This window comes from Olea europaea, unplaced genomic scaffold, assembly GCF_002742605.1.
Source record: "Olea europaea var. sylvestris unplaced genomic scaffold, O_europaea_v1 scaffold2475, whole genome shotgun sequence".
Taxonomy (NCBI): Eukaryota; Viridiplantae; Streptophyta; class Magnoliopsida; order Lamiales; family Oleaceae; genus Olea; species Olea europaea.
The window spans coordinates 39,987-55,337 of NW_019242966.1; the positions used below are offsets into that span (position 1 = coordinate 39,987).

Below are 15,351 nucleotides of genomic sequence, written 5' to 3' on the forward strand. Positions count from 1 at the left end.
CTTTTTGGTTTATTTATACTTTAGTATTCAGTTTTGAATTTTTTTTTTTTCAATTTTGAGAGTCTTTTTTAAAATTGTTAAAAACATATTTAGTTTGTCATTTTGAAAAATTATTTCTTAAAATATAAAACTAGAAAATACATTTAGTTTGAAACTTTAAAAAATTGTTTATGGCATTTTATTCAATAAAATTTGATTAATCGTTTAAAATAGAACAATTTTATATTAATGTATTATCAAATAATAAATACATTTTAAAGTAGAAGAATTTTCCAATATTTTTTCTTGCTACACAAGCAAAATAAATATAAATAATAAATTGAGTTTCAAATACAGAAAATGAAAATAAAAATTAGTGACATGGACTCATACTTTTACATTTGTTCAGTCATTTATTTATTTTGAATTTTTATGTGAAGCTTAGACTATTTTTACTTTTCTAGAAAATTTTATGGTTTTATTTTTTAAAATTTTATTCTTTAGAATTTTACGTTTTAATTTTTTTAAATTTTAAATTTTTAGTATTTTATTTAAAAGTCTATTTTTTTCATATTATAAGTGTTTTCAGAATTTTAGCTAAAAAAAACTCAAATTGTCAAAAATACATTTTGAGTTTTTTGTTATAAATTTGACCTTAATTTCGAAAATACATTTACTAAAATATCAGACCAAACACATTTTCAGCATTTTGTAAAACTGAAAACTGCCTGAAAATGGTAAACTAAAAGCACCGTAAATTTTCTAATAGTAAATTTTGGAAAAATGTATTGGATTTATGCTGAGAATATTTTTTTGTCAAAATGTGTGATTGAAATGAGTACGAGGAAAAAGGAAAGAGTTTAATTAGAACTTTTAAAGATAGTTTAAATTTTTTTAGGAATATTCAATATAATTTTTTTGAGACTTGTTAAAGTATTGGTATTCAATATAAATTTTTACATACTTGTTAAGTGTTGATGTATTCAATATAATTTTTTATAAACTTTTAAAAAAACTTTTAACAATTTATAAATTTTGGATAACAATGACTTTTAAAGATTTTTATAAAAATCTCTAGAGCACTAATTTTAAGCAAAAAGTACATAAACAAAATCTCAAATATTGTCTCTCATTCACCTCAATATTTTGAGTGACTTTAAAACAAGAATTTTTTTGATGTGTATTTTTATTTTTCAATATTAATATTTCATATTATCTTCTATGAATATGAGAGTCATGATTAAAAAATATTATTTTTTTTCTTTTACTGATTACATATTTGTTTTCATTTTACTTTCTTCTCCCTCTCTCTTATTGTTTCTTCCCATATTTATTATTTTTATAGTAACATTTTTTTCATTAATTTTTTTTAATCAAAAGGATATATTTGTAATTAAATTTTGTAAGGTTTTATATATAAAAAAAAGACTACTTTATAATTAAACTTTAAATATATTGATTGGCTGCCTATTTTTAAAGGTATAATATATTGATAATACTGAACATTAATTTTTTTTAATATTTTTTTATCAAAAAATACCAAAATTTATATGCATTTTTTGTCTTTTGATTATTTATTTATTTAACTAACGTGACTTTACTTAAACATTTTTTTTAATTATCAAACTATTGCACTAAATCCACATAAATTATATTTTAAATGAAAGTTCTCAAAAATCTTATGAATTACATAAAAGTCTATAAAAAGTTTTATTAAAATGAAAGTATATAGAGATCTACGAAACACTTTCATTAATTCCACAAAATCTATAAAAATCCACCAATTCCACAAAAAGTCCGTCACCTAAGAAAAAAAGTTGAAAAATGTTCAATTTGCTCCAATTTAAATTATTGGGAAAATTTATTAGAGAAAATTAACAAAATAGTCAACTTTTGGCTTAACATTTACAAAAATGTCACTTTTTTAAAGTCTTTGCAAAATTGTCAATTTTGGACTTTTTGCCCCTCTTAAAAATTCAAATACCCTATACATCCTTGAGTTGACAACATAAAAAGTTGTACAAAAAGTGGAGAAAATGTGACAATCAATCAGCTCACAATTGTACTTCAATATATATATATAGCAAAAGAATTTAACTATTAACTCATTCATTTTTCTTTCTCTAATACGTTTCTTTGTAAAATTTCTCTTTTCTCTTTTCTTTTTTTCTATGGTTCCTCTCTTGATTCTTTGAAAACTATATGGAGTGCAGATTCTTACGTTGAGATCCCGTTTATTACGTCCATACAGAAGGAAGAAAAATATCTTACATAATGTTTCGAATATATGCGTTTTTCAAGTTTTTTACTATTGTTCCTCTTTTTCTTTAGATTGCACCATCAATTTTGAGTTTCCTACATCTAGACCATGAGTTAGATTGTTCTCTGTTTTGGGTTCGACTTTGTTTAGAGAAATCATTTACAGGTAATTTGGATTTCTCTATTTTTAAAATATTTTTTGGCTTATATTTTTTTGGGCATTTTAATTTTTTCTAAATTTTTTTGGGTATTATATATGATTTTTTTTATATATTTTTCTAAATAAATATTTCACGTTCTATCAATTTTTTACTTCATATTTCTCTGAATTTGTCTGGTTCGTAGAAGCTGATTATTGTATTATATTTGTCATTTCAATCTACCTTATTTGTTATATTTTCCTAGGTTAGGCACGGGTATTAAATCTTTTAAGAGAACTGTTTAATATGTCACAATTAAAGTCTATACAATTATGAATTCTCAACACATGAGAACTTCTCGAAAGATCAGTTATATGACTCATCTGTCGCGATAAACTATCGTTCCCGACAATTCGTTTCAGTTATTCTCGATAGATGAGTCATCTTTTGGATATGAACTGTCATTTTCGACAATTAAATGCAGTATTTCTCGAACATTATAGTTTATATTTTTTATTTCTTATACGTGTGTTTAGCGCTAACATCTAAAGAATTCAAAATTTTAAATACACTTATCTCAGTACGTAATATGCAAACTATAAATATTGAATTCATGTTCATTAATATTGTAATTGTTGTTTTCAATTAGATGGAGGAGGCATTAACCCGTGCTCGGATAATTATGAGGGTCCATTGCCTAGTAGGAACCAAGAGGTAAACGGTATGTGCGTTAATTATGAGGAATTCAAAATTTTAAATACTCTTTATCTTATTCCGTAAATTGCGAACTAGAAATAATGAACTCGTGTCGATTAGTGTTGCAAATGTTGTTTTCAAATAGATGGAGGAGCCATAAAGCTTGAAGTGTTATGCCCGGACAATGAGAAAGTTCCCTCAGCTTGTAGCGTGACCGATGCGGCCACCATACCCATCGAAAGTAATGATGTTGTTAACACAAAAAGGCAATGATCGACACACATTCGATTTCTTGCAGCATCTACTAGGACTCTATACACCAAGGAAAGGAGAAAGAGAGTAAAGAAATAGTGTGACGAAATTTGTTAATTATACATTAGAATTGATTTGTGTACTAAATGACCTCATTTTGCTCCCTTCCAAGAATGTGGTTATAAACATGATTTGGTGGTTACATCCACATGTGGTTATACATTTTATCAATTATCGTTTCTCATACTTACTGGATTGTTCAATTAGGACGAGAAAAATTGTTGAGTTATATATTATAATTTTGTCAGGGATAAATATAGTAACGCTTTACCAAATGTTCTGCAACAACTTATCTCTTATGCATCTTATTTATAGTTACATTTTCTGCTCGCAACCAACTGTCGAGAATGACAGAAACCTTCTGTCGGAACCGATAGTTTAACTGTCAGGATGTTATGCAATGTCTATAAATGATAATAAAATGTTGATAATAATGTAAGTTGACAATGTATTCGCGAACAACATGTCCCTTATACATTTTTTGGTAGTCAAATTTTCTACTTTGCAACCATCTTTCGAAAATGATAGAATCCTTTTATCGGATGATATGCAATTTTTATCAATGTAATTATTTTGCTTGTAAACTTAAACACGACTAATGTCTGCTAACAGTAATAAATGATAATGATAATATAACTTCAGAATGTACAATGCTATCTGGGAAACATTCAGAATATAACTTTAACTACTTTTAGATATCAAGCCTATTTACATGAGTTGTGTTAGAATGGAGTTGGAACACGTGGTTCGGTTATGGTCAACTTTACCATAACGAGTGGATAGGGTAATACTTGTTGGAGCTAAAACAAAAGTGGTTTTGTCCATTATCCATTTTCATTCGTTATCCACATAAACAAACTTTTCCCCGTGCGATACGATAAATCTCAAATGATTACTAGAGATTGTAATGGTAAGAACACTACACAATCAATATGCCGACATTTAATAGCATGAAAGTGACACTTTTGAATATTTAAATTCATTCAATAACAAAAGGTGAAATGAATGGTTGAATCCCAACAGTGAAATTATTTTTCCCGATAGTTTTTAAATGTCGAGTTCGACAGTTAAGATATCTAATATGGCGGTTTCAAAATATCGAATTCGATAGTTGAACTGTCGAAATTGTCGAAAAGCTTAAAAACATGTATTTGGTACCTTGAAAAAAATTATTCAAAACATTAATGATGATAATCAATTCTTAACAGTAACATCACAACATCTTCCCAAAATATAAACAAGGAATAACTTAATAGTTAATTAATTATGAAATCCTTAACATTTTCTAAAGGACGTTGATATCTTTTTCCTTTAAAAATATATCAAGAATCAAACAAATCAATGAATAAGAGTTTTAAAAATTTCAAATAAATATGACTATGTTTTATTTAACATTTAAAATAGTAAGCTATAAGATTAAAATATAAATAATTTCTAATAGCTAACCTCTGAAAAATGGATAATGAATTTAATAGTGATGTCTTCTTGATGATGAAATGAAGAAGATGGATAATAAGTTAGAGTTTCTGAATGGTAAGAAGTTTGGTGTGTTTTTTTTTTTTTTTTAAATTTTTCAAATTCGTTTTTTTTTTTACCAAAATTCATACTATCCAATATAACAATCATATCTCTAATATTTATAATATACAAAACAAATTATCACATCACAACATTAGTGATTTTCAAATCAAGCATTAAATACTCCTAAAAAGGTGTTACTAACAGTAATATGAACCTTTTACACCCAAAAGTGACATTTTTGACCAAATTTAGTGCAAACGAAATTTTTTGTGCATTTTCAAATTTAGTGACATTTATAAAAATTTTCCAAATTATTGTAGAATTTACTTCAATTTAGTTCTCAATCTGTTTTCTTTACTATATTACTCTTGAGTTATTTTAATTCTTGTAACTACATTGATCTTCTGGAAATTTTTTATTCATTTGACAATTTACACCGTACTTCAAGAAAGTCTCCTAAGGGGAGCTGGGAGACAAGGATGGCTAGGTTGGGCTTATATGGCGAGGAACAGTGGTAGCAAGGAGGGGTAGGTTGGATTTGGAGAATGTTAGGACAATGTCAATGATGGAGAAATTTACCATCAGTTTCAAAATATTATGTTTAAAATTATCAAAAATAAGTAAAGAACTAAGTTAATCGAGGATTATATGTTTTAATCGTAAAGTTTATATTACTGAATACGTCTTTACATACTAAAAGCCTGTTCGATAGTTATTATGAGAATTGACTTTTTGATTGTTAGAGAGAAAAAGTGGATTCCACGTATGAGTGAAAAAAGTAAAAAATGACAGATGAAATAGTAAAATAACGGTCAAAAAATTGATTTTTTTGGTTGAAAAATTACTTCCAAAAGGGGCTTATATTTTGATAGATCAAATTGAACAAGGGTGGACATGAAAACAAGCCATCTTGTTGATTTCTAACATCTCTCTTCCTCATCAAAGTTCAACCTTTTTTGAGTCTAGGTTTAGTTTCATATGGAGACCTATGATAAATCGATTACTAGATTGCACTATGTAATAATTACAAATTGACTAATCAAAAAGGAACATGGAAATTAAGTTAAATTGAGATCGAGATTCTCTTAATTGATCATTTTTCGAAAAAAGTAGTATGAAGATTAATAAAAATGTGACATAATTGTGGTGGATTTATCCGAAAAGAAAAAGAAAAAATGATGATTGGGAGAATGTCTTGAAAACCATAATCAAGGGGCTTCATCACAAGCGTTCCTTTCTTTCCCAGTCCTCTCATGCATCCCCATTCCCAGAATCTCCATTGATATCCTTCAAAAATCCCCATTATCACTATATTCGCACGTATACATATACGATGGAAGCCCCACCTACGCCGGCGGTGCTACCGCAACACTTCAGAATCAGTCAGCATCACAACCCCCGCCCTTACGGCGGAGGCAAGGATGGCGGTCCTGTTGAATTGGCGAAGGAACCATCGCATTCCGACGACAATAACGTCAAAGAAGACAGGTGCGGGGCGGAGCTTCGGGCGCAACTGGATTGTAACCTAACCTCACTGTGTGACCACATCCAATTGGAGGGATTCAATAATGGCTCATTCTCCGATGTCGTCGTACACGCCATGGGATCAGTTTACCACCTCCATCGCCTTATCCTCTCCCGAAGATCTTACTTCCGGTTTGTTCTCTTTGGTCAAGCTCTTGGGAGATACAGTTTTTTCGGAGAAGTAGATTTCATCGTAAATTTCCAATGAAATGTTGGCCCGTTTTATTGGACCAATCATTCAGTGCCACTGCATTGCCACTTAGATTGGTGGTGGTGATACACAGCATTAATCTTATGCTATCCAATTGTCACTCTTAAATACTGGTTTGAGCAAGCTAATCGTTACAGTAAAATGTACTACTGTGAGGTTCTTTGAATACGTGCCATTTGCTTAACTGGACTTGGGTTGAAACTTATGCAAATATAGGTTCATTAATATCCCTGAGGTCATTTCTGAGTATTGTATTTTGTTGTATAGTCCTTGTCTTATAGTTTGTATCCTGTTTTTCGATGCGGTGGAGAATGGTCAAGAGATATTAATTGTTTCATGATCAGTTTATAAGAAAGTGAGATTTTTTCCATAAAAAATTATTTTGATATGAGAAAAGGAGATTTTACTCTGTTACCTGTTAATGTAGTTTTGGGGTTCTAAAGAATGTTGTTGTTAGGTTGTACTAATTTACTAGTTGCATACATACCATAGAATTGACAGTAGAAAGCCAGGTAACGTCTTTATCCTTGTTTAACAGAATGGGTTTGAACTAAGCTAGCAGCCTTGTGTGTATTGATTAACTGCTCTATTGCATTGAAGAAAATAAAAGCTAGTTTCATTATCAGTTAACACAATGAATGTTGATAACTAAACAGTAATTTTGTATTGCTATGTAAAATTTAGATGGTCAGAAAGAAAAAAATGGTAAAGAGATTCATTAACAACATATGCTTACTTAATAAGAGAGTTGATATAGATGGTGATATCAGCAAACATGTTAGTCGAGGGGAAGTTGCAAATAAATACTGCCATCTATGATGCCTGTTGTCAAGGAGATGGAAATGGTGAAATTTCCAGTCTGCATATTGAATCTTTTGGTATTCGTAAGAGTGTATTGGGAGAACATAATATTATTCAAATTTTGGACTTTTGACTTCAGCGTGTATATTTTGTTTTTGAAGTTAACTTGTATGTTTAATGTTATTTTGCTTTTGATAAATTCCTAGGATGTCCTAGAGAAGTAGGAAACTGAAATCGTTGTTTTCTTATACATAGTCACGTGATAGTGTCTTAGTGTTTCATGCGTTTTGTCAATTTTGCTTTTCTGTCAAACAATTTAAGTGTTGACATTTTAACATTTGCCAATGATAATCTGCAGAAACATGCTCCAGGGCCCTTGGAAAGAGGTCAATGCTCCTGTTCTGACCTTGCATGTGGATGATAACAATGTAGATGGGGATGCAATGGCAATAGCTTTGGCATATCTCTATGGACACCACCCTAAGCTTGATGAGAGTAATGCATTTCGAGTTCTAGCTGTTGCATCTTTTCTTGATCTTCAGGTATCCAGTGCTAACCGTTAATACCCCACCTCCTATTAAAGTCATCATTGCTGGTTAGAGATTCAGTTTATGCAACAGCAATTTTGCACTTCACTCCGGTGAAATGGATGGATTCTTCACCTCTTCTCTCTATTCTGGCTTATAAGAAACTCGTCTGTAACCAAAGTATTCATATTCCTGTCTCCAAACTTTGATAAATGTAAGATGCTTCATCATTAAGGATATAACTTTCATGAGTCCTTCTAGTTTGATAGTAGGTTCCATTTTGATGTGTTAATGCCCATTGGTTTAGGAATGAGTTTTCAATTACATTATCTCGTGTCAGTTGGCTTGGGTCCCATAGGATGTTTGGAGAACGAATTATGATACTAATGCTAAAATTATGAGGTTTTGCAAGATGCTGAGAGTTAATCTCAAGTCAATATCGTATGATAATTCCATGGACTGTTCAGCATTCCAGAATGATTTCCCTTTCACCAAACTAAAGATTTGGCATCAACCAAATATTGAGCTCCCCCCCCCCCCCTCCCCCAAAAAAAAACAAAAAAAAACATTGGATATAAACCACATTTATCATGTATTCATGCCCATTCTGAATTAGGTATTTGCTGAGAACCAAGATTATGGTATACATGGAGAGAGAGTTAGAAATGCTTGCTGGGGATACCTCTGTCAAAGTGGTGCCAGGGAATTGAAAGAGGCGAGTGTTGAAAATATTTTGATAGTGATGTTATGTGAACTTTGGCAGCTGTTTCCTTTTGTCTCCTGGTCGTGGTGACAAAATGTACACATATTTTCCTTATTAGGATGTTAATGTGTCGGATCTAACCTTTTATAAATATTAGGTGCTTCCAAGACTTTCTCCTCAAACATTGCACGCTTTGCTCACCTCAGATGAATTATGGGTGCCTAGTGAAGAGAAACGGTGAGGAAAGACAGATGCCTGTAAATTGTTTTTTACAAGAATTCGGATGCTGATAACTTTTCAAAACTATTGTTCTTTGAATCTGGAAGGTTTGAGCTGGCATTATACATTCTTCTTACAAAAGGTACTCTCTGCAAGGCAGAACACCATGAGCAAGGAAGTTCAAATTCTGATGCTGTAACAGGCATTCATTCCGATGCTTATATAGAGAACGGAAAACATTTAGTTGATGGGAGCGCTAGAGACATGCTAGAATCTGAAGGGTTCGGAAAACTAAAAGATGAAGTTGAAGGTCACTATACTGCTCGTAATATCTTGGTTGAGCTTGTGGACTGTGTTGTGGATTTCCATTCTGATTCTGCCAACTGTAAGCAACAGGTGCAAAAGTCGGTATGCAGTCAATCAAACTTGGAGTCAAGATACCAAATCAGCTCTGAACGACCTTCAGCAAGTAACAAAGCATACTCAGATGAAGTTCGCACATCATATTCTTATCTAAATATGCCAATTGGAGTTGGAATGAGTGGATCAATGGGCAATGGTGTAACCATGGAAGGGCCGTCTGATGAAGATTCAAGCTACCAACTGAACAACCGTTTGCCTCTAGGAGATCAAATGTGCTGCATGTCTATTAACTCTTCCTGTAATATGCTGATACCCAATGAATGGGGAAGATGCAACATGCAGCCTCTGTCATGGGGTGGTAGGATTGTGGGCAGAAGAGAGGTGAAAACTTGCCTAAAACGTCAATGTGGGGTGAGCAGGGAAGATTATGATGCTTTTGTCAACATTTTTGAAGGAGGCTCTCTTTTGTATTGTAACATGTCCTTTGAGGCGCTCTTGAATATGAGAAAGCGACTTGAAGAAATAGGTTTCCCTTGCAAAGCTGTGAATGATGGTTTGTGGTTGCAGGTGCATTACTGAATTCTTGCATACTTTGTGCTTTCCCACTATTCATACTCAGTGGATGATGAGCATTATTTGTTATCCGTTTTTTGCAAACTAAGAAGTTGGCCTTCAGTCATATTTTGTGAATTTGATTAATGCAGAAATATGCCTAATGTACCTAACAATTTTTATAATGTACAACCTTTAGACACTTTTATAAAGTTTTTGAACTATTTCATGCAGATCTGTCCAAATCATAAGTCTTGAATTTAAATGATTTCAATCTTCTAGATATACCTTATTTTTATTGTCTATTTGTAAATTGCATGCATATTGTAGATGCTCTTAAGCCAGCGGGTGCAAGAAATTGGTACAGATACGTGCAAGAATTGTTGGCTTGGGAGTATGGCATGCATGTGCAAGCAGCCATTTGAGTATTCACGTGGAGTTACAGCAAGTGGATACTACACACAACAGCATGACCACAATAATTTATCCAATGATATAGGGCATGTATATGTAACTAATTCTGCCCAAGGAGAGAGAAATGGCCATTTTAGGCCTGTACGGGTACATGGCAGGGGGCCTAATGATGGGCTAGCTGGTATTGGACGTGGAACTACATTTGTGCCTGCAGCTGCTTGGCCTCCAACGCGTTATGTCTTTTCTCGTGTACCATTTGGTATGGGCAACCTGCACAGTCAGCAAGCTTTTGGTAATGATGATCCAGAGAATAGAGGTGACAACAATGGGGACTATGCCGGTGATGGATTGACAGCTTTGGTTGGGCTCAGTCAGGGAGCAAATAATGTATCTAGCATTCTGGGGGAGCATATGGAACAAGATTACGAGACTGATCAGCGAAGAAAACTGGCAGGATCCTCGGTTAGTGGGCCTAGTACCAGTCGTATTCCTGTGCAAATGATGGACTCATCTGAGCATGCCATTGGGATTGAGTGGGAGAATGCTAACAGTTCAATATCATTAGATCTGAAGACACCCTTGTGTCACTTCCCTCCTTTCCGATTTTCGTAAGCCATCCTCTCTTCTAGCATTGCTGTTGACATATATGCTTTGAATACTTTCTATTTGCAATTTTAAGAACTGGTTAAGGTGAGTATATTTGGCTGAATGTCTAACTGGTTAAGGGGGTTGTAGGATTGATGGTTAAGCTACTAGTCACTTAGTAAATTTCAATTGTTTCGCTTGATTAGTCACTTTCCTTTCAGAAAGATATGTACATTCTAGAACAAAAGAAATTACTTAATGTTTAGCATTGCTGTTGACAAATATGACTGTTTAACCATTTGGGTGTTTTTCCAAGTGGGTGAAACTTATGCTTGGAAAGATGTAAACCCAGCAGCTGTTTTCTCTTATTTGATGTCAATCAATTGCTTGAATGAATTTACGGATCCTGCAGTATAATTTTTTATCATCCGCCACTGGTTTTCAGGGTTGAGTTTCAGGATGTGCACAGGCTCAGTGATGGACAAGTTAAGCACTCTTCCGAAGTATTCTATGCTGGTTCCTTGTGGAAGGTTCTTGAATACAGTCAAATCAATTTTCTATTTTTCCTCCTCTTGATAATGATGAGTCTTTATTCATTTCCTTTTATTGGTATCAAACAGATCTGATTTTTTGGACTCTTGCATCTTATAGGTTAGTGTTCAAGCTTTTAGTGATGAAGATCCTCAGGGACGCTGTACGCTTGGTACTTGCAGAAACCTTTGAATAATACTAACATTTGTCTTCCTGTTCTATCTTTGAATGGAGTAAATCATATTATTATCTTCCCCTCAGGTCTGTTTCTCCACCGAAGGAAGGCAGAGATCAGTGATCCACTAAGAAAGGTCAACTTTATACGTCCTTTCGGTTTATTGAAACGTGGATTTTTTTTTTTTAATAGATTCAGAGGGTGTTCAATCTCTTTTACCCTTTCAAAGTGTAGCCCTTATTTGAGTTTTACCTGCCTTCGTTTTTCTTTGTGGCGAAAATAAAACTAACAAGCTCGTCTATGATTCATTAAAATTGTACATCTCCCATTTTCCGTGATTTCAGGTCCATATGTATGTGGATACTCGCGAGAAGGTTACAGCTAGATATCAGGTGAACTTACTGACTCTAAAATATTCATCGCTAGAATATTGTGTAATTTGTTGAAGGCCAATGTGTTTGTTCCTTTATTTTCAGTTGATTTGTCGGTCGAAAAGAGAAGTGATGGTGTTTGGGAGCTTTAAACAAACAGGAACGCTTCTTCCAAAAGCGCCCAAGGGATGGGGTTGGCGAACAGCTTTGTTATTCGACGAGCTTGGTGATCTCCTCCAAAATGGGGCCTTGCGAATAGCTGCTGTTGTGCAACTTATTTGATGCTGCTTGAGGTAAATGAAATATGGCATTTAATAATGGAATTATGCAAGATGGAAGCATGTCTATCTCAGCTCTAATAAGAAAAGTTACTTTCCCCCCTTTTTTAAGTAAAAATTTGAAATAATATCTATCTTACGCTCAATGAAAGTAACAATTTCAGTTACTTTTACGTATACATTCTAAGCTTAGCTAATTATTCTTTATCGAATGCATTAAAACGAAATTATAGCCTTGCCTCATGGTGATACCTCATTCTACGTGGCCAATCGAGAGCTACTTTACGTATTTCTCGCTGCGCACAATCAACGCACGGTCAGATGCACACGGCCGAGACCAGCTGGGGTGGTGGCGGCCGTATACACTCCGACGGTCAAGTCAGGTTCAGGTGGTCGGAACAGTACCCAGGGGTTGTGCAAAATAATAAGGGGGAGGAGAAAATGTATATATATACTTGCTATGGGGTGCTACGTAGTAAGAGTTTCATTACCTTTGCCTCTTGTTAACCCTTGGGTATTTATAGGTGGGATGAACCGTTGGATGTGGGGTACGTGTATACATCTGACAGTATGAGGTGTCTGCTCATAGGTGTCAATCAACCGCGTCTGTAGAGTGGGCGGGTAATTGCTTCTCCCGAGTTGAGTTGACATAAAGTTGATAAGTCACATCAACTAGTTTCATGGAGACGTCAAACCAATTTAAACCTTAGGGGCAGAAAGAATCTTGGCAAAGATCTCCTTCTGAAATTGGCGACGGATCTTCTAACAGAGGTCCCCGAAGTGCACTTCACCTCGGCCTCAGGGTTGAGGGCGCTTCGGTAAGTTCAGCAGGATCGCCTATGTCTCGCAGTGTGATAGCAGGTCGTTGACATTGGGGAGATCACTTCGGAACCACTTCGGGTGAGTGTCTGTTAGACCGGAGTGTGTAGTGGTGGACATTCTAAGGTAGTTTAGATATGGGCGTAACAGTGGTCCCCCAAGTCCAGGTATGAATATTTATATTATGGATGGACTTGCCTTCCCGACCGGATGTGTATGCCTAGGTACGTGGACCATGACTTGTGGGAGTTGGTGGGCCAATCTTCTGTATTTGCCGAAGCAATGATCTTAGGCAGATGCTCTAAAGATTCGCTACTGCGTAAGGAAAATAATTACTCATGTGAGACCGAAGTGCTGCAAGACTAGATGATGCGTAGGAAGAAGGTCAACGCAGCGATCGAGGCGATGACCTACAGTGGACTCAAGTCAGGTGCGTCTAAACTTTGTAAAGTTGAGTGAGGAGCTCGTCTGCCACCGGTACGCTGACCTACAGGGGACGACGTGCTGAGAGATGGCTAAAACATTGTAAAGCTTAGGAGGGAACGCAGCGACTGAGGCGATGACCCACTGGGGACTCCGCATCAGGTGCGTCTAAACTTTGTAACTTGAGTGAGGAGCTTATCTGCCACCAGTGCGTTGACCCACAGGGGACGACGCGTTGGGAGATAGCTAAAACTTTGAAAAGCTTAGGAGGGAATGCAGAGACTGAGGCGATAACCCACAGAGGACTCCGCGTCAGGTGCGTCTAAGTTTTGTAAAGTTGAGTGAGGAGCTCATCTGCCACCGGTGCGCTGACTTACAAAGGATGAAGCATTGGGAGTTGGCTAAAATTTTGTAAAGCTTAGGAGGGAACGCAGCGACCGAGGCGATGACCCACAGGGAACTCCGCATCAGGTGCGTCTAAACTTTGCAAAGTTGAGTGAGGAGCTCATCTACCACCGGTGCACTGACCCACTGGGGACGACGTGTTGGGAGATGGCTAAAACTTTGTAAAGTTTAGAAGGGAACGCAGCGACCGAGGCGATGACCCACAGGGGACTCCACATCAAGTGCGTCTAAGTTTTGTAAAGTTGAGTAAGGAGCTCATCTGCCACCGGTGCACTGACCCATAGGGGACGAAGTGTTGGGAGATGGCTAAAACTTTGTAAAGTTTAGGAGGGAACGCAATGACCGAGGCGATGACCCATAGGGGACTCCGCGTCAGGTGCGTCTAAACTTTGTAAAGTTGAGTGAGGAGATCGACCCAAGGCGGGTATCTGACGTTAAAATGATTTGACAGCTGTTGCGTATTTCTAAGGTGATAGTTGGATACCATGCCCATTCCCCTAAAAGGCTGCTGCGACTACTTATTGTCGACGACTGGTGGTGACCGAGGTGACGCGTTTTATGCGAGCGTGAGGGTTACAACAAGATCTTAGGCGTAGATCAAATCTGACGTTTCATTTCAACAGCCTATATTGATGATGTGACGGATGGCCTAGATTGATTGCATTTGAATTCAATGGTGGAGATCAGCTGGAGCGTTCTATAAAAGGCAGACTTTGAGCTCTTTGAAGCTTTTCACCCTTGTGCAAATAGAAAATTTACTTTGCTCTCAAATCATTCGCGATTTTCAGCATTTTTCGAGCATTTCCGGTGAGAAAAATCAATTTCCAGCGACCTTACATAATTTCTTGACCATTTCCGGCTGGGGAAACCTCTGAATTCATAAGTTTCAGTAACTTTTGGGACATTTATTTTTTGAAAAATGGCTTCTGAGGGAAGTTCTGGTTCGGGATGGGGCTAGAATTAGTGAGGATGGACGAGCCCACTGTGGCGACCTCCTCCGATATAGTCGAAGCAATACTTGGGGGGAAAATATATGGAAGAGGCCGTATAGCCTGGCTGATACTTCCGTGCACTGGGGGGCGTCGGATTACCCCTCTAAACTAAAGGAGGCCGACCTGGAGAGACTTAGGGTAGAATATAGGATTCCAGACAGCATAAATCTGATCCTCCCCGAGCTTGAAGAGAGGGCCTGCTACCCTAGGTCGGGATGCGTGGCCATAAGTGAGGCAATCCTTAGAGTAGGCCTTAGGCTTCCGATTCACCCTTTCTTTAGGATGTTACTTAGGTCCTTTGGATTAGCTCCGACCCAACTCAATTCGAACTCCTGAAGCCAAAAGGTAGGCTCCTGGATGTTGTGGAAAGAGGCGTCACTTGGGGTTGAGATGCCCTTCTCCGTCTTTCAGACCCTTTATATCCCTAAAGTAATAGCCGGGGGGTATAAGACCCGAGGCTGGTATTACCTTACTTCATGGGGTTCCCATACTCCATCCGTGCTTGATCTGTCGAGCTCCATCAAAGAGTGGAAGAGCTCGTAGTGCTAGAC

General features: G+C 35.8%; 1 protein-coding gene across 1 annotated transcript; it reads left to right on the forward strand.

Annotated features, from left to right (window-relative positions):
• The first annotated feature begins 6,010 nt into the window (after positions 1-6,010).
• LOC111382344 lies at positions 6,011-12,201 on the forward strand. Its single transcript, XM_023006284.1, has 12 exons — positions 6,011-6,563; positions 7,802-8,001; positions 8,064-8,164; positions 8,587-8,685; positions 8,831-8,910; positions 9,000-9,822; positions 10,138-10,829; positions 11,252-11,336; positions 11,458-11,509; positions 11,599-11,648; positions 11,857-11,904; positions 11,989-12,201. The coding sequence occupies exons 1-12, from the start codon at positions 6,241-6,243 to the stop codon at positions 12,163-12,165; spliced, it is 2,730 nt and encodes a 909-aa protein (XP_022862052.1). The 5' UTR covers positions 6,011-6,240; the 3' UTR covers positions 12,166-12,201.
• Positions 12,202-15,351: the final 3,150 nt, after the last annotated feature.

Bases quoted from the DNA above. Each gene is read 5' to 3' on its own strand.
- LOC111382344 (XM_023006284.1), top strand. From the start codon at position 6,241: ATGGAAGCCCCACCTACGCCGGCGGTGCTACCGCAACACTTCAGAATC. The intron at 8,686-8,830 runs GCGAGTGTTGAA...TATAAATATTAG, and splicing joins GTGCCAGGGAATTGAAAGAG to GTGCTTCCAAGACTTTCTCC. The intron at 8,911-8,999 runs GTGAGGAAAGAC...TGAATCTGGAAG, and splicing joins GTGCCTAGTGAAGAGAAACG to GTTTGAGCTGGCATTATACA.